Source organism: Talpa occidentalis, unplaced genomic scaffold, assembly GCF_014898055.3.
Source record: "Talpa occidentalis isolate TD23 unplaced genomic scaffold, MPIMG_talOcc4v2.1 talOcc4.7, whole genome shotgun sequence".
NCBI classification, from domain to species: Eukaryota; Metazoa; Chordata; class Mammalia; order Eulipotyphla; family Talpidae; genus Talpa; species Talpa occidentalis.
In genome coordinates, this window is record NW_023605083.1 from 3,853,979 (window position 1) to 3,877,434 (window position 23,456).

At 55.1% G+C, this 23,456-nt stretch overlaps 1 protein-coding gene across 1 annotated transcript in view; it reads right to left on the reverse strand.

Moving 5' to 3' along the window:
* The window catches only part of HMCN2 (hemicentin 2), a 117,886-nt gene extending 94,777 nt beyond the window's left edge, over positions 1–23,109 (reverse strand). The window contains 4 exon segments of the mRNA XM_037491448.2: positions 5,448–5,570; positions 6,194–6,352; positions 7,474–7,544; positions 22,866–23,109. Coding sequence (XP_037347345.1) covers positions 5,448–5,570; positions 6,194–6,352; positions 7,474–7,544; positions 22,866–23,109 — 597 coding nt within the window.
* Positions 23,110–23,456: the final 347 nt, after the last annotated feature.

A 23,456-nucleotide genomic window follows, 5' to 3' on the forward strand; every position in this document is an offset into this window, starting at 1 on the left:
CCACTGCCCAGCGGGGCGGCCTCTTCCTCAGAGAGAGACACGCGCGGGCGCTCCGCCTCCTCCTCGGGAATCGCTTCCCAGCAAGCCCGAGTCCTCCCTGTGGAGGTACAAGCTCTTCTCCGGGGAAGGACGCCCGCCAGCAAATGTGGAAGGAATGAGGCAACTAGGAAATCATCGTGCTCAACCCTTAAGGAATCAATTGTGTCAAGCGAGGCTCCTCGACGGGGGCTGGGAGGTTGGCGGGAGCTGGAGGCGCAGCGTCCACCGTCCCCCACACACCACTTGAGTCATCGAGGGAAAACATGGGCTTATCACGCCGAGAGCGGCTGTCACCGCCTCCGCCGGCCATCAAACTTTTCATCAGTAACTGCAGACGGACATGATTTGTCGCCAGGGCTGACGCCAGGGCAGATACGCGGCACCGGCCAGGAAATGTTCCTGCGAAGTGCCAGCCAGCTCCCCGGCCGGGGGAGCCGGGGACAAGGGAGACATGACACCGTCGGGGGACGGTGAGAGGCAGCTCGGTCACGGGACACTGGTGGCATGAACACACGCCGGCCGCAGGCCGGAGAGACAGGGCGACCCTAGCAAATGCCCGGGCCCTCCTTCAGTCCCGATTTGACAAAAACTGGAATAAGAGACACTTTGAGGACAGCTGGGGACATCTGAATATGGACCCACGCTAGATGATGCTAGAAGTCGCCATTAAATGGATTAGGTGAACTAAGGAGCAGGGGGGAGGGGGGAGGGGCGGGACAAAGGAGTTTTGGTGGAGGGCGAGTGATGCATGTACACGTAGAGAGGGGTGAAGTGTACACCCCAAATTATACATTGTCTATGTAAATGACTGGCAAAGTAATTTTAAAAGAATATAGTATGTAGGGCCTCCCTGGTGGCACAGGGGTTCAAGACAGCGCTACCCACAGGGCGCAGCAGACCTCTCCTGTCTCCCCGCTGCTCCCCTCAGCAGTGGATTTCAGTAGATCTGCCTGTTCTGCTCCCCGTTCTGTCTCTGGTGAGTCCTCTCACCCCTCCCACCACACATCTGGCCCGCATCCCCGTTCTTGTATGCATAAATAAACAAAATAAATCTTAAAAAAAGAATATAGTATGCATATAACATAGGAAAAAATTTATTAGATGATACTGTAGAGTATGTTGGAGATTATAATTTTTTAAATGCTAGATTATGGGTAAGGTCTCAGAAGTCAGCAAAAAGTATAAAAGGGAGATGAAACAGGCGGAGAAAAAATATTGATTGCTAAATCTAGCTGGTACATATGTTCTTTTTACTTTTCTATAGTTTCGAAACTTTTTGTACTAGCCCTTAAAGCAAAAGACATTTTAACAGAACAAGTATGCTATGGTTTTAATACGTATGCGAACAAGCAAGGTGCTATCCTGAAGCTCGCTAACTCTAGTCAACTGGAAGAGGCGTCCTGGAATACCATTAGAAGAAGAAATACAAAGAAATACAAAGCTTAGAAAAAGCTCTGCAGTTGACTAGCAATGTCTGCCACGGACCTGGGCATAGACAGTGGTGCCTTGTGTGCTACATATCAACCATCCTTGTTCTAAACTCTAAATCATGGTCCAGCTCTGGTCAGCATGTGCTCTTCCATAGAAGGGAAAAGAGGGAATTGGAAGAATCATTTAGATTTAGACAATGAATATGTGCTGCCCAGAGTGAGCTAAAACATGTGTGCCTAGCTATTACAGCTAAATTTCAGTTATCACCAGATAAGAATTCAGTGCTCTGAATACTCATCTGTTTTCACACTTGGAGAGACTTCAGACTTGTGTTTTGCCTAGCTTTCTAAGTAATGTTTCTCTTGAAAAGGTCCTGCCTGCCAAGGAATGGGGACATGGGGTGGACTGGAAGCAGTCAAGGCCCTCAGCTGGGGAGCTAGACAGAAGCTGGGAAAGTAAGTGAGGCAACTCCCCCACTGCAAAGCCACAGCTCTGTGACCACCATTTCTCTGGGGCCAGGCGTAAGGAGGAAATCCTATTGGCGCAAAGCTTCCAGGAGGTGGTGGCAGCACCAGCTGAAAATTACCCAGACAAGTCACACGCACTACTGTGTTGCAACTGTCATTACAAGCTTGTTCTAGGATGTTCTGATGGAGGGGCAATGCCCAGGAGTTCGGGCTACTGAACCACAGAAAGGCTGAGACCGACAGAATGCCTGTGACCCCAACAGGAGACGGACGCCCACAGAGCATGTGCTGTGAGCACATCACTCGGCCACCAGGGAGAGTGGGGTGTCTGGCCCTCTGGCCCACAGTAAGGCCAGATCCCCATAGGTCCACGCTGGGGCACAAAGGCTTGGGGGCCCTGCAGTGCCCCCAGGCTCAGAGCGGAATCTGGGAGCCTTCCTAGCCGAGAGCCTTCATCCAGCGAGCTCAGTGTTTGTTTGGAGAAGGCGATTACTTCCAGATGTTAGCGGGCTGGGACCGGGGAGGGGGGGACAGGGAGCCAGCAATGCATTGGGGCTCATCTGTCTGTGGCTGATGGGGAAGGAATGAAGGATCTGGCACTGCTATCCTGGCCAGATGGCTGCCGCTGGGCCTCCACCAGATAAATCATCCCCTGAGGCTCCTTCCAGGACACTTGACAGCCAGGGTGACGGGGAGGCAAGAGGGGGAGCGGGGTGGGGAGGGAGGCTGAATGGGCCTCAGAGCTGCAGGTCAGAAAACTGCAGGCTGATCTGGGGACCCAGCGATGGAGAGCGAGCACTGACCCTCACCCACAGGACAACACTGGGCACCGTCCCTGCTTCCACCCTCCTGGAGAACTTCCCCAAGAGTTTTCACTCTTTCAGGGGCTTCGCTTGAGACAGGGGCATGTCCTGGGCTCTGCTCCTGTGCCCAGGGGCTGGAGTCATGGCCGCCATGAGGCCTTACCACGGGTGCCCGGGTGCCTGGCCTGCTCCATGCCATCCCTCTTGCCCTCGGCCCCGTCTCACTAGGCCACCACTCTCCTGACCCAAACAGCGCACACACAAGGAAGGGGAGGCCCAGAGAGGGCCAGCGCTCCCTCAAGGCCATACAGCAGGAGGTGGCTGAGCCAGGTTGCTCCACCACCCTGCCCCCAGCTGGGAAGGGTCCAGGCTGACATCATCTCGGAGCTGGGCCTCCTGATCTGTTAATCAGAACCACCTGGTGGGACCTCCCCTCCCCCACGCCTGGGCAGGCGGGTCACCTTGTCCCACGTTGATGCACAGAATCTGGACAAGCTCTGGGCCTGCTGGTGTCGCACAGGGGCAGGATCTCAGCCCCAGAATGAGATTTCCCAGGACTCGGGAAGGCTGCAGGGTGATGGGCTCTGTCTGCCTTTCCAACCGGTTCCACTGGGGCTGGGGTTCTTGATCGAAATTGCACACCTCCCCTGCCTGCCGTGGATGGCAAAAGTCCCTAATCACTCCAGCCGGGCATGGGGATGGGTTAGGGGGCACCGCCAACCTCCTTCAGTACCGGAGAACCCCAAAGGTTCCATGAGGCCAAGCCCACAAGAGAGAAGTGCTAAATGCTCACAAGACCAAGTCTGGTGCCGCTCTCCCAGCACCCTCGGCCCTGGCATGCAGCAGGTGCGCCCCGGATGCGGGACGTGCACAGTGTGGTCGCGCCTGCCACACCAGATGGACCCAGGAGCACTCTGGGGGCCGGTGCAGCTCCTGAGGGGTCCCTCTCCCAGCTGGAGCCCCCAGGGCTCTGGAGAAGATCATTCCTCTCCTGCGGGATGACCAAGCCCTGGCTGCCCCAACCACTTTCCCAGGCTTGTCAAGTGAATGTCTGGACATCTGGAAGGAGCCAGGTCCAAGCATTAAGCTAATAAAAGGCAGAGCTTCATGTCCAGGAAGTGGAGGGATCCAGGCCCCCACTCGGCGGCCAGTCCTGGTCAGTGGATGTCCACTGAGTCAGGCTCTCTGGGCAGGAGCCGAGGATCCGCCCAGGTTCCCTGCCTCCAGCAGCATCTGGGGCACCAGAGCCCCACACCTGGGTAGGCTGTCGTCTGCCATTGCCCAGCCAACCCCATCAGACCTACCCAGCAGGCACCCAGGTCCCCTGCAGCTGCCCAGATGGGTCTCCCCACCGAAACAAGCACCAAGTCGCCCTCCGCGCCCAACTGCCTCCCACCGCTCTGGGGCGGCCGGGTGCCAGAGTTGGCGGACATGCCAAGAAAGAAAGTTGAATGTGTCACTGGGAACCATAAACGCCATCTGTCAGCACAGCGTTAAGGCTCGCTAATCTAAACACAGCCCTGGAGACCAGAATCTTCCATGCACAAAGATACAACACGCGAAACCTCTCCCAGGGGCCACTGGGGGGCTGGCTCAGGGCCGGAACGGTGCAGGGATGTTGCCTCCCTCACTTCCCTCTTCCCAGACCCTCAGGCACTGGGGACTCGAGTCCCCCCTCTCACCAGCTATTTACGAAGCACCTGCTACTGCTGGTGGCCGCGCCAGGTGCTGGGAAGACAGTAGTGCATGGAACCCACTCCAGTCCGCCCCCGGGGAGCTCACAGCCGACTGGCATTAAATAATCACACACTTGTAAAATTATAATCATGGAGAGCGCAGAGTGGATGTGAAAGGGGGGTTCATCTTGACAAGCCTTCCCTGAGGGGGCACGTTTCAGCTAAGACTGGGAAGATGAGAGGGAGATGAGGAGGCAGAATAGGGAAAAACAGCACCTGAGCAAAGGCCCTGGGGCAGGAAAAAATATGGCACGTTGAAGAAACATCAGTGAGGCCAACGGGGCAGTGGCGAGGGGGTGTGGGGACGTGGGCAAGGGAGGGGCCGGCGTGGGCCAGAGAGGCAGAGGGGGCAGATAAGGGCCTCCAGGGGACAATGGAGGGATCTGTTGATCCAATTTGTTCTAGAAGGATCCAATGGTATGCAGGAGTCAGCCTCAAGAAAACTGCTCACAGCTTCCCAGCGACGCCCGGGGCTTCCTGACAGCCTGACATCAGCTCAGGAGGTGTTTGCACCACGGAAATGGGCGTCCCTCCACCTGCCAGGGTGGCTGTAAACCATCTGCCCGCTTGTCCCTGGGAAGCCCTCTGGCCGCTGGTAGGAACGGGCCCATGGGGTAGAGGGGAAGGTGGGGGGAGTGGTAGGAGAGACAGAGCCCTGAGCCCAGTGGAGCCCCAGGGTGGGGGGAGGCAGGCAGGCACCTGGTCAGCGCCACGCAGGTTTTACTGTCCCAGCAACGCAGCCTGAACCTGATGGCTCCTCATGCTCCTCCACCCACCTGGGGTCCCCTGACTCTGGGGTGACACTCACCCCACCCCCCACTTCTGCCAAACTTTTGCCTGACCCATCTGGCAACCTGGCCCAGCTGTGGAAGCGGGGCCCAGCCCCGGCACTTCTTCTAGCCCCGGCCTCCTTACCTGCAAAATCAGAAAACCAGCACCCCCCAGGGATGCAGGGAGGTCAGGAAGCTCACCTCGGTCACCTGCTGCTTGTCCAGGTGGAACACCTGCCCGGAGCTGGTGGCGGCAATGTCCTCGTAGGCCAGGTAGCCGGGATGCGTGCGGTCACCACAGTCCCCGGTCAGCACGAAGACCACCTGCAAGAGCACGCACAGCCTGGCCCCAGCCTCCGGGCGCCCCCTGGGGGCGCGTGGCAGGGCTGGAAGCAGCCCCACGTCTGGGCTCACGTCGCGCCTGGGCTCGGGACACGTCCGTCTCCTGGGATGGGTGTGGGCCAGGGCTCCGCGCGCCGGGAGCGTGGCAGGAGCTGGGTGAGTGGGGGCTGTTACTAAATGCACAGCGGGGAAGGGCTGGAGGCCTGCCCAGCTCTGGGGGCCCGGGGGCGCAGGGTGAGAGGAACCTCAGAAGAACCGTTTGTGTCACATGGGGACAGACGAGTCCCCGCCCTGGATCCTCACCCAAGGGTGTCAAATGGATGACCCTTCTCCCCTCCCTGCACCTTTCCTCTCCTGGCTGAGAGTCAGACACCGGGGTGGTGGGGAGACGGTGAGGCGCAGCCGGGAAGGAGCGGAGGGGCGGGGCAGGCGGGCCAGGCGGCAGCGTGGGGGGACGAGGGTGTGTGGTCCCCTGGGAGTCCCCGAGAGTACTCCGGGGGGCCGGACCCGAGGCTGGGGGAGGAGCAGGCGCCTCCGCGCTCCAGGTGGGGCCCGGGCACCCCACAGCCTCCTCAGGACCCCGCACGGCCCCAGCGCGGGCTCACCTGCGACTGCTTCAGCTGCAGGAGCCGCAGCAGCTCCTCCGTGCGGTGGTGGTCCTTGGCGCGGGCGTCCGAGAAGACGTAGATGAAGGAGCCGGGGTTGGCCACCTCCACGGCGGCCTTGATGGCCCCCACGCTCATCTCCGGGCAGTCGCCGCCACCCTGGGGGACAGGAGCAGCGTCCTTGAGGTGCAACCCGCGAACCAAGGGGAGGCCAGCGCCCCGGGAGCCACCCGGGTCCTGCCCACTCGGGGAGGCCGGGACCCAGCCCCGCTTTCGCTGGGACACAGGCCGCCCCCTGAAACTAGAGACAGCCTCGCTCTCTAAGCCACGGCCGGGGTGACTGGGCCTGCCACGCAGACTGGTGGGGAGGCAGACTCCAGCGCACAAGCGCGCCTGCGATGCATGCTCAAGGAGGCACCAGAGCCTGGGAGAGGGGACACTCCCCCAGGAAGCCCCGCGCAGCCAAGACTGGGGGAGAAGGGGCGGCCATGGGCAGGAGAGAGGGGTGAGGCAGAGGGAAGCACTGGGTCACCTTCCCGAACCCTCTCTGAGCTCTCCCTGGAATGGATCCCACATCAACACACACTCCGGGCTCCCTGCCCCCAAACAACAGGAGCCCCCTGCGGGGGACAGACCCTGATGAGGGCAGGGCCCCTGGAGGGGGCAGGTCCCCGGAGGGGTACAGGCCCCACGGAGGGGGGCAGACCGGTCTCGCACAGGTTTCTCACCTGCCAGCCCCAGGACTGGTGCCTGGAAGCTTTCCAGCCAGTGCCCCCGCCCTGGTGCACCATCCCTCAGAGGAGCCTCCTGCGTCTGCCTGTGCAGGCCCCTTTCCCAGCCCTGCAGGACCTGCCAACATGTGACCTGAGCCAACATGTGGGGCTCCTGACCCCAGGGAGCTGGTGGTCTCGTGGGCGGGGAGGAGGGCGAAGCCTGCTGGCCACGGGGTGTCTGACCCAAATCTGGGCCTGGTTTAAGGGGCCTGAACAGACCCATCACCCCCTCCCTCATCTGCACTCACCTCCAATCACCCTTTGCGCCCTTGCTAAATAGCCCCTGTGTGTGCCAGCACGGGGGCTCCTGGGGGTACCTGGTTAGCTGAACAAAGCAGGGGCAGTTACAAAGCACAGACGCTCAGGGGCCAAGCTGGGCTGTGGGCCAAGGCAGAGCGGGCTTGGGGGAGGGGGTTGTTGGAAGAAGCTGCCATCCCAGCCCCAGGCCCTAGGCGGGGCGCAGGCCTTGGCCCAATGAGGGCGGGGAGCACTGCTGGCACGGCCCACCTGCACGTAGAGCTCTCTCAGCTCCCTCTGGAACACCGCCGGGTCCGCAGTCAGGGTCACAGGGCCAATGTCTGTCGGGGAGAGAGAGGAGCAGGTGGCAGGACTCCCGGGCACAGGGTCCACGGACTGGGGCGTGTCACAGGGGTGCTGCAGAGGTGAGAGCCCAGGCCGGGCCCCAGAGACCCCCACAGAAGCAGGGTGTGCACCAGCAGCCTCTGGGCTGGCCAGGGTCATATCTGGAAGAGGGGTCACTACTGGGTCTCAGGCCCTGTCCAAACCGGGGTGAGAGGTCCAGGGGTGCTCAGAGTCAGGGCATCTCCCCCTCATCTGACTAGGACCCCCCAGGATCCTCCCTGGAGCAGCCTGCCCTCCCTCGGTCAATGAGGGAGGAATTCTGGGAAGGAACAGAGACGCAGAGAAGTCATCTTATTGAGCCACACAGAACCGCCCAGCCCCAGATCACCAATAAGAGTAAAATATCCTGGAAACTCCATCCACACACGAGCTCATGCTAACAGCACATCTCAAGAGAATTAGAAGACCAAGGCTGACGCCACCCAAGGCCCGCAGGACGCCAGCAATGGCGGGCCACCCCTCCCAGCCTTGGAAAGCCATGGACGTTTCTAGAAGACCCCACGGGTGCACAGCCATCTCACCCCTGGGTGTTCATTCAGAAGTGAAGACCCGCAGCCACCAGAGACGTGTGTCCACAAGTGTCCCTGCTGCATCCTCAGCGCTGGAGCTGCAGGCGGCCGGCATGTGAGCACCAGGGAGCAGCGACCCGGCTGGGGCTCCTCCGGAACCAGACACGCTCACGAGGAAACAGAACGAGCTGGGAGCCAGGCTCCCTCGTGCTGCTCACAGACGCCAGGCACTTGGGTGCTCCGCTGCCATTTACTTATTTATTTTAAAGCATTTATTTTTTAAAGGTTTATTTATTTACGCATACAAGAGCTGGGGTACAGGCCAGGAGTGCCGGGGGGTGAGAGGATTCAACAGAGACAGAGTAGAGAGCAGAACAGGCAGATCTACTGAAACACGCTGCAGAGGGGAGCAGCGGGCGTGTCAGAAGAGGTCTGCTGTGCCGTGTGGGTAGCTCCCTGGTCAGACCCATGTGGGTCAGCTCCTATCTGCAGAGGCTGCGGATAGACTGATAGCCCTGTCGTTAGCCCCTGCGCCACCAGGGAGGCCCCTCCGCTGCCATTTTGAGGAAGCTCTGCCACAGGCAAGGTTGATTTCAGGTGAAACGAGTCAGAACAGAGGTTGTCTGGGGGGCGGGGGGTGTCTTGGAGGGATGCAGGGAGCCTGCGGGAGAGAAGCTCCACATTGCCGTCTGTGGGGGTTTGCAGGCGGAGCCGTTTGTCAGAGTTCACGGCAGAGATGTGTGCATTTCAATGTATGTAAATTTCATCTTATGAAAAAGAACCATAAAAAATGATCATCCCAGGGGATGGGGGAGGGTGGGAGGAGGAAGAGAGGCAGCAGGAATGGGAGCATTTTTCCCATCTTTGGGGGTGCTGGGCGATGGGTGCAGGGACTCCTGCTACTATTCTGCTTGCTTCACTTGTGTCTGAAATGTTCCCTGATAAAAAGCTGGGTTTCCAGCAGCCAGACGGAAAGGCGCGGCCTTTGTGAGGCCAGGCCGCCAGGGCCTGCCCGAGGAGTGAGAATTTCAGCCCAAAGCGGGAGGAAGCGCAGTGGCCACATGAATGTGGGCACAGTGGGCGTCCTGCAAGTTGCGTGGACATCAGATTTCTTAGGATAATATTTCACCAGAGTCCTTGGGGGACTCTTTTTCGTTCAGGGATTCTAAATCCCCATCACCCTCAAAGAATCCCCACACTTGGCAGCTAGTGTTTAGGCCTCGTCCCTCTTAGACGGATGCCTGAGGAACCAGCCAGCACTCACCAAGGAAGAGCCTGGACCCCAGCTTTTCTGAACCCCTCACCCCCCCGGGGGCCCTGGACCTTGTGAGTTTATTCAGCAGGTCCGACACCCCCTTCCTCGCCTGCTCTGGCAAACCCCCACCCCCACCCCTGCGGTCCCTATCTCTGAACTCTGCGGTCGTGAGTGCAGGAATCAGCCCTTGGCCTCAGACAGAGCTGAGTGGTGTTCTGGCTTCAGCCTTCACCGCTCTGGGCCTCTCACTCACTGTCCCCTGCACAGTTTGTAAACTGAGGCACAGAGCACACCATCCGCCACCCCAGACACCTGCTAGGCTCAGACCTCGCACGGAGCAAAGGCTCAGGCTGGGAGCTTGTCCCTCCCTGGGCCGCCCCCAGGCACAGCGGGGACAGCCTGGCTCCAATGTGGGGGCCTCTTGCTCTAGTTTGACTGAGAAGAGCAATAAGTTTACTCAACTTTGGTTGTTTCATATTAACAGTGTTCGTAAGAATAATGTTCATGGTAAAGAGAGAGAGATTCTTGGCCTGACGTTTACTGAGCACTAAGTACCTGGAGCTTTGAAGCCGCTTCCTGTCCCTTTGCTCCAAGAATCTGCCCTGGCAGTGGTCCAAGTCTTACCCGCATTTACAGAGAAAATGGAAGCCCAGAGAGGTTAAGCCGCTTGCCCAAAGACACGCAGCCAGTGAGTGGCAGGGCTAGGACAGGTGCCTCCGCTTGTACGACTTCAGGATGTGCAACTGCTTCCTGGGAACTGCACACAGAAATCCCTGACAGGCAGAAAAAGAAGGGAATTCTACCAGCAGGAGCCCTTTTCATTTTTGTATATAACCTTCAAAACTTTCATGCATCTTTATAAATATATAGGCGTATCTCACGTAGATGCGTGCTATTTTAAGCAGATTTTCTATTGAAGCATAAATAACACACTATTTTTAACCTGATTCCTTTCACTGAACCTCAGATTGTGAACATCTTCCCAGAAGGTCAAACACTCCTCTCAAGATCATTTTTAATGGTTACAAAGTATTTCCTTTGGGTAAGTGTCTAATAATGGACTTGCCCGACCCTCCCTGTTTTGTTTCCATTTTTTTTCATGAACGCTGCTGTTAGGAACATCTTCAGATCCATAGCATTTCAGCACTTACGCATTTCAGTTCAGTAGTTTCCTGGGGATCCTTCCCACAAGTGGGATTGCTGGCTCCAAGGTGAGGGTGTCTGTAAAGACTCTGGGCGCTCACCACTGCGCCCCCTCCCTGTGGCTGCCTCTGATCTTCCCACCTGCCAAGGCCACAGACCCGGCCTGAGCCTGGCTTGACTCACGGCTCCGCTTCATTGCGAGCGGCTGCTCGTGGGCTGCAAACCCAGCGCAGCCTCTGCCGCGCCCAGTCCTGTGTCCGGTGGGCCCGTCCCCACCCCACCCCCATCGTGGTCTGCAGCAGCGCCAGCCGACCCCAGGGGTTCCTAATTCCACCGCTAGGCTGACCACATTCTCTCCCTCACGCAGCAACGTGAGAAAATCAAGTCAGGGAGGTGGTGGGCTGTCATAAGTCCAATGTACCCCACCCGGCAGGGATGCTTGATGCTATGCCATGTGCTTCCTACTTGGGGCATGGGGGGCGCTGGGGTGGGAGGGCAGTAACAGTGAGAGGAAGTCGATTCTGGTCAAGGTTCTGCTTGGCAGGACTGGTCGGTCACCCGTGGCCACTCCCTCTGTTTTCCATTTCCTTTCCTTCCTTTCTTCTAGCAGTCGTTTTCTGATTCTTTTTTCTTAAGATGTATTTATTCATGCATACAAGAATGGGGTTCAGACCAGAGGAGCGGGAGGGTGAGAGGACTCACCAGAGACAGAGTGGGGAGCAGAGCAGTTAGACTGATGAAATCCACTGCTGAGGGGAGCAGCAGGTGAGTCAGGAGGGGTCTGCTGCGCCCTGGGGGCAGCTCCCTGGCTGGGGATCAAACGCGTGCTGCAGAGGCTGCGGACAGCTTCACAGCGCTGCACTCAACTGCCTGCGCCACCAGGAAAGGCCCCATTTTCTGTTTCTTCACATTCTACTGGATGCAGGAACCCTGCATGGGTGGCCCTGTGCTGGAGGCAGGAGGATGCCAGATTCCCTCTCGGGTCTGGCCTCCTGTGGCCAGTGTTGTTCTGGGAGCTCGCACTCTCTGGGAAAGCCAACAATTCCTCTAGAACATCTCGCAATCCTGCCCGCCCCCCTCAGCCAGGCTCCCCAGCCGTGACCTCCTCATCCAGCCTCTTCGTGTCCCAAGCACTCAGCCACCCCACGCCGGGTCCAGGGGGCATGTGGCTAACACAGCACCCAGGACCTTCAGGAGCCGGGGGGAACCCCAGGGCGGGTGATCCCTGCAGGGGCGGTCGAGGCTGACCACTGGGTCAGTTTGCCGCGGATTCCTACAAACCAAGAACGGGGCGCTCATCTCTGAAGGGCACAAGACCTGAAACCAAGGCTATGTTCCTGCTGAAGGCCAGAGAGGAGAATCCTTTCCTGGCCCTGTTCTGCTTCTAGAGACGCCTGCGTTCCTTGGCCCCTTCCTCCAACTTCAAAGCTGGCAACGTGGCACCTTCACCACCCCCACCACACCCCGCCCCGCCCACCTGACTTCTGCGATCACAGCCCCTTTGCCCCGGTTCTCCTGCCCCCTCATGTGGGACCCTTGTCCCAGTGGCCCGGGGACGATCCCTGCTGTCCACCTCAAGACCCCTGTCTTAATCTCATCTGCAAAGTCCCTTTTGACACATCAGGTGAAGTACTTATGTGCATCAGGGTGTGGCCATCTTGAGGTGTGGTGGTGATGGTGGTTGTGATGGTGGTGAGGATGGTGGTGGTGAAGACGGTGATGTTTGTGGAGCTGGTGCTCATGATGCTGACCAACAGCCTCTCTGCACTGAGCGTGGATTCTTTTACCTGCTTGAGCTCAGTCCTGTTAAATCTCCTGTTACAACTGAGGATGCTGAGACCTGAGGAAGGTCTTGGCGAAGGCCACACAGCTAGTAAGTGGCACTAAGGTCTGTGCCCATTTCCTGGGGCCACCAGAGCAAAATATCACAAACTGGATGACTTTCGACAACAGAAATTTATTCTCTCACAATTCTGAAGGCCAGAAGTTCAAGATCAAGGTGCCAGCGGGCCGCGCTCCATCTCAAACGAAGGGAGAGCGTGTTCAGGCTGCCTTCCTGGTGTTCCCTGGCTCGCAGACACGTCATCGCTCCAATTCTGTCCTCACAGCCTCAGCATCTTCTCCTGCCTCTGTCTCTGGGTCTCTTCTCGCAAGGACATCAATCACACTGGATTAACAGCCCAGGATGACCTCATCTTAACTAATTACATCTCTAATGACCCTACTTCCAAATAAGGTCACATTCTGAGGTTCCAAGAAAGACATAAATTTCGTGAGGACACTGTTTAACCTAGAACAGTGTCCAAATCCACATGTTTGGCTCCACGGTCTATGCCCTTTGCCAGCGGTTGTGCTGCCTCCAGAAACGGGGGTGAGGATGAGGTGTCGGGTGGGGAGGCACCAGGTTTTGTTCTATGTGATAATATCAGTTTGCTCAGGAAAACCTCACGGCAACCTAGGAAGTCTATTACGGATGTCCCCGCTTTACAGATGAGGAATCAAGGCCCAGGGAGGTAAAGCAACTTGTCCAAAGCCTTCCAACAGGGAAGCAGCAAACTGGGACTCAGACCCAAGTCAGCGGGACCCGTCAAGCTCTGGCCCGTGCACAAAGCTGCAGATTCTCAGAACATGTCCCCCAGACCCATTCCTGTCCCCGAAGAGGGAGTAAGGTTTGTGACTTGCTAAACAGCTGGGCAGATGTGGCGTGCAGTCCCTGGGAGCCGGGCCCACTGCCCACAGGGAGGTCAAGTCCGTGACCTTGGCTCCCCCTGTGCCGCCTGGAGCATATGAGCCCCGAAGGCTGGCCCAGCGTCATCCTGCCACAGGAGTTTTTTCCACTCAACAAGAAGAGGACGCAGCGTCTCTGGGTGCGGCAAGGATCACGCACAGATGAAGCCTCACGCGGGTGGGACGCTAACCCCTCACCCAGCCTCATGTGTCCCAGGGGTCAGTCAAGGGCACTAGGGGTTCAACCTCAGAAAGACCTCATGTTAAGGACTTTTTGGGGGTCTTTTCTTGTTCCCTTTCTCAAAAACTGGGGTCTTGAATCCTAAGGCTGATTCTGGATGCATACACACCCCCCTCCAGCTTCAGTGACACGAGGCAGGGTCCCACCATCTGCCACCATCGTGGGAAATTGTGTCCCTTTGCCTGACCTCATTCTCCCATTTCTTAAGGGCTGGAAGAAATGGGATCTAGCCCAGCAGAATCCCAGCACCCTCTGGGCCTGAGACTGGCGGAGCGTGATTCCCCTGAAGACACTCCAAAGCACAGACTTGGCAGAACCAGAACCAAATGGGCAAGCGATTGTCCAAAGGGCCCAAATGCCCCAGAAACTTCCTCTGCCTCTGCCAAGTCTCCTGGGGGTCTCTTCCTGAGGGTCCTTTGCGCTGAGCACCTGGGGGTGTTCCAGGTCTTTGCTGAGTGTCTGCGCCAGCCAGGTGCCACCGTCTGCAGGGACCCTGCCTGCCTGCAGCTCCAGAGCCCCTGCACCTGCGGGGTGCCCTTCATGCCCCCTACAGGCCCCCCACCCGCCCAGCTTCTCTCTACCTCAACGCAAATGTCACTCCTGTCTTCCCACCCCTTTGTAAGAGAGACCAGGCTGTGGGTAATGAATCTGGCCCTTTTCCGGGGTCCAGCTGGACTGAAGTTACCCCACCAAGCTGCCCTTTACCTGGTGATCCCTGAGAATCAGATGGGTTCTGTCGGGGATCCCTGGGGAGTAAGTGGGCCCTAGCGCACCCAGCCCACCCCTGCCCCTTCCTGCGGCCTCCGGTCCTTACACCCACTGCATCGACACCCTGCTGCTGCTCCTGCTTCTCCACGCCGCCTGCCTCTCTCCTGGCACCCCTGCCCTGCACAGACCTACATCTGGAAAGCTGCCCTTTGATGAGGTGCCAGCAATGACGGGACCGCCTCGCTTGGCTCCCAGCTCCCCGGCAGCTCACACCTCCCGGCCTCCAGGCAGACAAGGACGGGCCTCAGGGCTGCGTTTCCCCTTTGGAGTGAGGACTGATTCTGTCTGTGTCACGGTGAGGGGCTGATGGACAGCAATGTGCTCCAGGTGATAGGATCCCCCCCCCCACACACACACACCCCAGAGTGTGCAGTCGGAGGCCAAGTCGCCCCAGCTCACAGGCGATTCTTCAAAGTGAACCCCTCTGCTCTGCCGGCCTGCAGCCCGGCCCCTGCCCACAGAACCCCTCTTCCCTGAGGGAAGCTGCCGGCAGCCTGGACATACAAGCAAGATGCTCAAACTTGGCAAGACTAAGTACGACTCATTTCTCCCCTATCAAATGAGAAAGAAAGAGCAGAGTGATGCCCCAATGGCAGCCTGACCACAGTCTCGTGCCCTCCCAGAAAGGCGGGGTGCAGGCACCCGGGCAGAGAGGGCAGTTCCAGGACATCTCTCAAAACTGAAAATGTCAGACCTCCCTGGTGGCGCAAGGGTTAAGCACCGCACTATGAATCAATCCACAGCCTCTGCAGCAAGAGTTCCATCCCCAGCTGGCCAGGGAGCAAGCCACATGGCGAGGCAGATCTCTCCTGTCTCGCCCGCTGCTCCCCTCAGCAGTGTATTTCGGTCAGTCTGCCTGTTCTGTTCCCCGCTCTCACCCTCCTGCATCTCTGGCCTGTACCCCAGCTCTTGTATGCAGAAATAAATAAATCTTAAAAAAAAAAGATCCATTCTGTAGCATCTTACATGACCACCAAAAACAGTAGGTGAGCTCAACTTCTTGATGCGGAAAGATCCATGATATATTATGTGGGGGGGAAAGCAAGTTGCAAAACAGTATTTCTAGTATAATCCATTCTTTCCTTCATAAATGAAGTGTATATATGCGTGAATAAATCACACACACATATACACATACACACAGGGTCGGGAAGGACACAAAATTATTCAGTGTTTGCATCTCTTGAGATTAGTACTATTAGAATATTTTACTGCATTACTAATTTTGCAATTTCTGGAAGAAACTTAATCATTTGAGTTATTAACCATAAGAGCTAAGCCCTGATGTCAAAACTTGACAAAGGACTCCAGTGGCTGATCACACAATTGAAAGGAAAAATGCGAGATTCCTAAACAGAGAGCTGACAAATAGAATCCAGCTGTCTATTCCAGAAAAATCCACCATGATCCAGCAGGGCTGATGTAAGCAGAATGAGGGAATGGTTAAAAATGAAGGAGTCACATTAGCAGGTCAACAGAAGGAAGATCTTATGACGATCTCACTGAAGCCAGACAGTCACTTGCTCAAAGTCACCACCCTTCCCTCTTGGGGGTTTGTTTTAGAGGCTTTTTACTCTTAATAAATTAGGGATCTAAAAAAAAAATCTTTTTTTACCTGATAAAGAGCCAGCACTGTGCAACAGGATCCATTCAGAAGCAAGACAGGGAGGCAGGGAGGGCTGTGAGCACCCTGTTATTTAGTCCTGGTCTGACAGTTCTAGCTGATAAATACCAACAAATAAGACACCCCAAACAAGTGAAAGTGTTGACTGGAAAAGAGGAGGCAGAGTCATCATTTGGACAGGCTGGGGTTGTTAGAAAGCTCAAGACCTTGTCCCCCCAAATTAGAGCTGGTTAAGAAAAAAGTCAGTAAGAAAATTTGGAGCAAGATCAATATATGAGAATGAATTGTTTTCCAACATACTAGCAATACTCATTTGCAAAAAATGTAATGGAAAAAAATCCTGGTCAAAATAGTAACCAAAACCAAAATATTTAGAAAAATCTTTAAAAGAAATGGGTGGAACCTATAAGGAAAAACAACTGATAAATCTTCACAAAGGGAAATTAATTTGAGGACAAAGAAGGAGACCTGCCCCCTGGGGTGGAAACATTTGCATTTTTTAATGATAATTCTTCCCCAAATCAAGACTTAACATGGTTGCAAGCAAAATCACAGTAGGAATTTTTTGGAAGTTGACAAAGTTTTCTGTATTTCAACTGGAAGAATAAATCCTCAACAATCTTTTGAAAATGAAGAGGGATAAAAGGAATGTGAGTGTGAATAAGTCACTTTGGAAATGAGTGAAACTGGAAGACTAAAGGCAAAGGGACTGTGGTCCAGTTGATAGTCACTTTCCAGATGGTTGCAGGTCAGCAACGCTAAAGCTGCAATGCGTGAGCGCTGGCGCCAGCAACTGAGTGGGTGGGTGGGTGGGTGGCAGAGGGAGCATTTTAAATGGTGCATGGAGGATGGTGCTTGGTGGGTGGTGGGTGGTGTATGGTAGGTGGTGGGTGGTATATGGTGGATGGTACATGGTGGATGGTACAAGGCAAGAGCCAGTTTGTCACTGCTGGAGTGGGAGGGAGGTTACAGGTAGGCAAGGGTAGGAAGTTAGAAAGAGTCTAGTGGTAATAAATTAGAGTCAGAGACATCAATATGAACTCACATTCAGCTTGCTATAGATATGGATGGTCACACATAGAAACGTTTACAGATGTAGCTACACTCACGGCCTATATATCCAACATATCTCCTTGTTTTATCAGCAAAGAGTCTGGAAGCAATGACAGTACAGGCCAGCTCACCAAGAACTCAGAACCTAATCTCTAGCACCATTTTTCAATAAAAGGAATGAGGGCTCCTGGGAATAATGCCTATTTTGGGGAGTGGGGCAGGACATACATGAGTCCAGAGCATCTTATAGTTCCAGGAAGTAAGAAAGTCTTAAAAAACAATATGTGCAATTGGGTCAAAGACACACAGCAGCCAACTGAGAACTTCCAATGCCCAAAGGTAGAAAAAACTGAGCAACGAACAGCATTAGATTATAGCTCAATGTCTAAGCAACATCCACGAGTCCTGACTGATTTGTATATACATGATTGAATAAATAAATACATACATAAGTAAATGGGGAAGGTGAGAGACAACTCTCTCATGGGGAAGAATTCCAGATAGCTGACAGCCTCTCTAAGCTCATGCGAATGGAGCACGAGTCCCCATTTAAGTGTAGGCTATGCACAGCCTCTCTTCCAAAAGCACAGTGTGGAAATGGACAAAGAATAACTTTGAGGGCCTCCCCAGTGGCGCAGCGGTTGAGCACTGGGTTGTGAAGCTGCCCACGGCTTCTGCAGCACTGGTTCAATCCCCAGCCGCAGGCAAGGGTCCCACATGGCGCACAGACCTCTCCTGCCACGCCCGCTGCTCCCCTCAGCAGTGTACTTCGTCAGTCTGCCTATTCTGTTCCCCGCTCTGGCTCTGGTGAATCCTCTCACCCTCCCGCGCTTCTGACTGTACCCAGTGCTTGTGTAAATAAATAAATAAATAAATAAATAAATAAATAAATAAATAAATCTTTTTTTTTTAAAAAGTGCATCCTTTAAAAAAAAAAAAAGAATAACTTTGAGGTGGAGACACCTGACAACCTCAACCATTTTTCAAGGTCAAGATCAACATCAAAGTCACTGTTGATGTCCAGAGCACATGCTCTTGACAGGATGGATAGATGAGAATGGCCTCCTCCTTCTGGGTCTTCGGCCCCAGACACATTACCCAGCCTAACTGGAGAAAAGCATGCAACAAACCATGATTGCAGAACAGATCCAGACAGTCCTCATCACATTGTCAAGGTCACTAAGAACAGTCAAGGAGACTGTCCCAACCAAGAGAACCTCAGACATGACCACAGATGGCACGTGGAAGCCTGGGTGGGACCCTAGTGCAGGAAAGAATATTAAGGGGAGACTGAGGAAATTGAAATAAATTACAGACTTTGCTTCATAGTAAGTGCTCACACTAGTTTGTTCATTGTGGTCAATGTCTGTGTATACAGTGCTGTGAGATGACAGTAGTAGGGGAGACTGGTGGTGGGAGATGGAAACTTTTTATGTGATCTTCACAATAATTCTAGAAATCTAAAACTGCTCTAAAATGAATAGTTCCTTGTGTAGAGATTCCTCAACCTACTAAACATGGAGCTTCCATATGATCCAGCAATTCCACTCCTAGGTATTTACCTAAAGGAACCAGAAACATTAATTTAAAAGGGCACCTGCACCCCCTGTTTTTACTGCAGCACTATTTACAATAGGTGAGCTATGGAAACAACCCAAATGCCCAAAAATAGATGACTGGATCAAGAAGACGTGGTACAGGGACCTCCCTGGTGGTGCAGGCGGTTGAGCGCTGCACTGTGGGGCTGCCCTCAGCCTCTGCGGCACGGGTTCGATCCCGGCCGGCCGGCAAGAATCCCACATGGCATAGCAGACCTCTCCTGTCTTGCCCGCTGCTCCCCTCAGCAGTGTATTTCATCAGTCTGCCTGTTCTCTTCCCCGTTCTGTCTCTGGTGAATCCTCTCACCCTCCCGTGCATCTGGCCCGTACCCCGGTTCTTGTATAAAATAAATAAAATCTTTAAAAAAAAAAAAGATGTGGTACATATACACAATGGAATATTACTCCACAATCAAAAAAGATAAACACATGCAATTTGCACCAACATGGATGGAGCTGGAAGGGATCATGCTCAGTGAAATAAGCCAGAAAGAAAAAGAAGAAAAATACCGATGGTCTCACTCATAGCAGGAATTTAGAAAACCTAAATAAGGGACCAGGAAAAAGACTAATTATAATAAAGTAAAAACCAAAATCAACAAGCAACTATAAACCAGAGATACACTATGCGGGAGGGGAAGAAAGGAGGGATTAGGGTCAAAACAAGGGGGGGTGGGAATTCTATCAGATGAAAATGCAAACATTGTGCAAAAATGAAAAATGATGTCAAAAAATATATAAAATAAAAAAATAAAATGAATAGTGCCTTAATTTCTTTAAATATCAACAGATGGTGGATGGATAAAGTAGATGTGGTGTGTGTGAACATAGAGGAATATTACTCAGCCATGAAAACATAGAAAATCCTGGTATTTGAGACCACTTGGATGAACTTGAGGGCATTATACTAAGTGACATAAGTCAGGCAAATCAAGACAAACAACGTCACTTTTATGTGGAATTGGAAAAAGTCAAACTCAAAAACAGGGTTGAATGTTAGTTAGCCGGGGTGGGGAGAAATGTTGGTCAAGGGTATAAATTTCCAGTTATGAGATTAACAAATTCTGGGAATTCATAAACAGCATGGTGATTTTAACACTTGAAAGCTGCTAAGAGGGTAGATCTTAAAAAAAGAAATAATTATGTGACAGGATGGAGGTGTGAGTTAGGGCTACTGGTAGTTACCATTTTGCAGAATAGAAGTGTATCAAATCCATACCCTGTGTACGTAAACTTACCCAATATTATGTGCCAATTCAATCGCAATAAAGTTGGGGAGTTTCAAGTATATATACATATAGATGGAAGGATTTGCCCTCAATATATTTTTAAAGATCAATAATAGATACAATGTGTTCCTGCCACAAGAAACGTTATAAAATGGAACTGAACAGAAAGCCTAGATAAATTCACATTAGATAAAGTAATTTGGTATAAAGGCAGCAGCCAAATGAGTAAAAAAAGGACTGTTCAATAAAATATACGGAACAATTAATTTTCTCATTCTGGAAGAATCAAGTTAGTGTTTTGCACTATGCACCAATTTCTTTTAAATTTCAAGTTAAAGAATGAAGTATGGAGCGAGAGAGAGAAAGCAAATGAAAAAAACCTAGAACATATTGTACCTAGCTGATTTTGTGATAGGGAAAAAAATCTTCCTCAGCCCATAACTGAAGAAATTTCCGAGCAGAAAAGGTCGACAGATATCATTACCTAGACATTTAAAACTTCAGAAGACCAGACACCAAAGTCCTCACACTGATAAGAAAACCAATAAAAAGGAAGAATGAGCAAAAGTACCAGCAATTTGCAAAAGAAGAAATTCACTCAGAAAAGATCCAGAGAGCACTTGACATCATACTGAAGGAAGCCCACTAGCAATTACATCAGGAAGCTATTTTTTCCAGCTTTTTGAGTTAGGAAAAAAAAATGTTCTTATCCTAATTCCCAGTGTCGTGACAGCTGCACTGAAATGGGCCCCTCCGATGCTTCTGGTAGAAGTTTAAATTTGCAGAACATTCTGGAAAACAATTTTAAGGGTCGCCCACCCACTCAGTGTGTTGAAAATGGTCTAGGAATTCCATTTCCAGAAACTTAATCCAACAGAAAAACCAATCAAAGATGCAAACAAAAATGTACACGAGAGCGCTTTTTTGCAACATTTTTTTGGCAACAACCTAATTTTCGGCCAAAATGAAGCCATTAGAAAAATCCTAATTTTCCAGTTTGGGAACATGCCACTTTTTTCATTTAAAAACTTTAAAACCTATTTCTAAAGCCCAGGTTCTGTCTGAGCTCCAAATAGGTGGGGTCCAGAATGGCCAATATTTGCCCTGCGGAGACTGGTCCTTGAGCTTCAGGGGGCTTTCCTTTAAGAAACCCCCTGGGATGAGGGGGGAGGGGGCAGGGAAAGTCAACTAAATCCCTGTCTCTCAAGCTCCTCGTCCACCCAAAGGGAATTCCATTGGCTGATTCAAAAGACACGGGCAGAGCTAAAGCGCAGCTCCTGTCTCTGCCCAGGAAGCGTCAGGGGCTGCTCACAGCCATAGAAGGAAATCTCAGTGCCCGAGACACTGCGGATCCAGATCCGGGGCCTCTCCCAAGCCTCTCCATGCCCCCCACCCCCCTCACATCTGTCCCCACGTGTCAGCCCCCAGACTGTCCTCCAGACACTACCCACTGAGCTCCTGCGCCCAGGGGACGCTGCCCCCTGAATCCCCAGCACCCAGCCTGAGCTGGGCAAACGGTGCACACCTCACGGGCCTTCCTTCATGCCCCACAAGTCCCAGTCCACGCTTCCTCCTGGTGACGGCCAGACGCGGGCCCCTAAGCCCACAGGGACTGTCTCTGCTCTCTGCCTGGCCTGTTTCCAGCAGGTTGTCGGCGCCTGGGTGTGGAATTGGGGAGAAGGACGGGGGTTATGTGTCCCGATGGGAGGAGAGAGGAGAGGAAAGGTCTGGAAGGAGGGCTTCAAGGTTGACAGCCGAGAGGGACAGTGAGGACCCCCCTAAGGAGCCCCGCCTGGGCCCCGGGACGCTATGTCCAGCTCTCCAACAGGCTGCGCCCCTGCCCTGCAGTGCAGCCAAGCGTTTCGAGAAAATATGGGTTATGAATCAGAAATTACATCAACCTGGCAGGTGGCCTTGGGTAAGTCTCATCCATGTCCTGAGCCTCAGTTTCTCCAAATGGAAGGGGAGGGGAATTAGATGAGCTCTAGGCTCCCGCAAGGTGAAATCTCTGGAAGCCTGAAGATGACCCCGAAAGGGAGGGAGAGAGGCGGGCAGAGGGGAGCGCGACCTTTGCTCGAGCTGAAGCCCCGGGACACACACATCTTCAGGACCCCCTTAACCGTGTTGCCCCCAGCCCCAGGGGGTGGGGTCTAGACCTCTGGCTCCTGGACTTTGAGACCAGAAATCCTGGAAGCAGAGGGTCCCCCAGCCCCTGTGCCCAAACGCAGCCTGGGGTCCAGCCCAGCCCAGCCCTGCGGCTCCACTCTGCTGTGATGCTGATCGGGAAGGCCAGTCCTCAGGAAGGGCTCCCGCTCATGGAGCCCGGGCAGTACTTTCCAGAACCATTTTACAAGGAGCCTGTCGTCTCCATACTATCTTTCGGCTTCATTAAACTATGCAGCGTGGAGGGGTGCACAGCCAGCCCGGGCGCCAGGGTCTAGCAGGGGGGACCGTCAACCAGCGAACTGTCTCCCTGCTTTGCTGCGTGAAATTTCCATGAGAAAATACTGGGAAGAAAGCGGCCCCGACGCTCAGAAGTGGGGAGTCTGCAGCTTCTCAGCAGCCTTCTCCCTGAAAACCCCCGGCGGGGTCTCCCAGACACCCCCCTCACGGCCAAGCCCCTAGCGCTGCGCCCAAGGAAAGGGCTCCAGGGACTAGGGGCGCCGCCTGCGGGGTTGGGGGCGGGGCGGGACTGGCCAGCGGGGGACAGGTGAGGGGGTCCCCCCCACCCCCCGCCGCTGGGGGCAGGTCTGGCCTGCGGGGTCCGGGCTGGGACTGGGTTCCAGGAATTACGAAAAGTCAAAAAGCAAACCCGGGCCAGGCTCCTCGCTCTGGTTCCAGGTCTCGCCCCGCGGAGCGCCTGTCCCCGCCTGTCCCCGCGTTTCAGAGCCCGAAGGCGGGGCGGGAGGGGTGAGCCCCGTTGCTGAGGCCGCCGGCCGGGCCGGGAGGGGAGCGCGGCCGGCCGGGAGCCCCGGGAGCGGGGCGGCCCCGGGAGGCCTGCGGGGCCCTCGGGGAGCAGCGGGCGAGGGCACCGGGGAGCGGGGCGGCCCCGCCCGGGCTGGCGGGGCGGGCAGGTGGCGCGGGCCGCGCGGGGCGGGCCGGGGCGCTACCTGGGTCGTGGAAGGGCACCAGCGCGTAGTTGGAGACGGCGCGGCCGTCCAGGCTGCGCTCCAGGATGCGCGAGGCGCCGTCGATCACCTGCAGCAGGTCGTCCCACATGGAGCCGGTCACGTCGAAGACGAAGGCCAGGGTGGCGTCCCCGGGGGTCGCGGCCAGCCGGGTCGGGGTCCGGGGCGCGCCGGCCCCCGCCGCCCAGAGCGCCAGCAGCAGCCGCAGGAGGCGCGCGGCGGGCATCGTGCTGGGAGCGGCCGGAGAGCCCGCGGGTCGCGTCGGCAGCCGGTCCTGGGCGCGCCGCCTGCTCGGGACAGGGGCTCGCGCGGGGTCCCCCTGCTGGGAGCCCGAGGCGGGCCCTGGAGCCCACCCCGCTCGCTCGGGGTCACGCCCGCCCCCTCCACTCCCCCCTGGTGACTCAAACTCTCCCGCCCCGCCGGCCGGCCGCGCCGTCCAGACCCGAGGTTAGGGGAGGACGCGGGCGAGCTGGGGCGCGGCCCAGCGGCGGGATGGGATGGGGGTGCGCGGGGCGCAGCGACACCTGCGCCTCCGCCTCGGCCCGCGGGGGGAGGGAGCGCCCGGCGACCCCC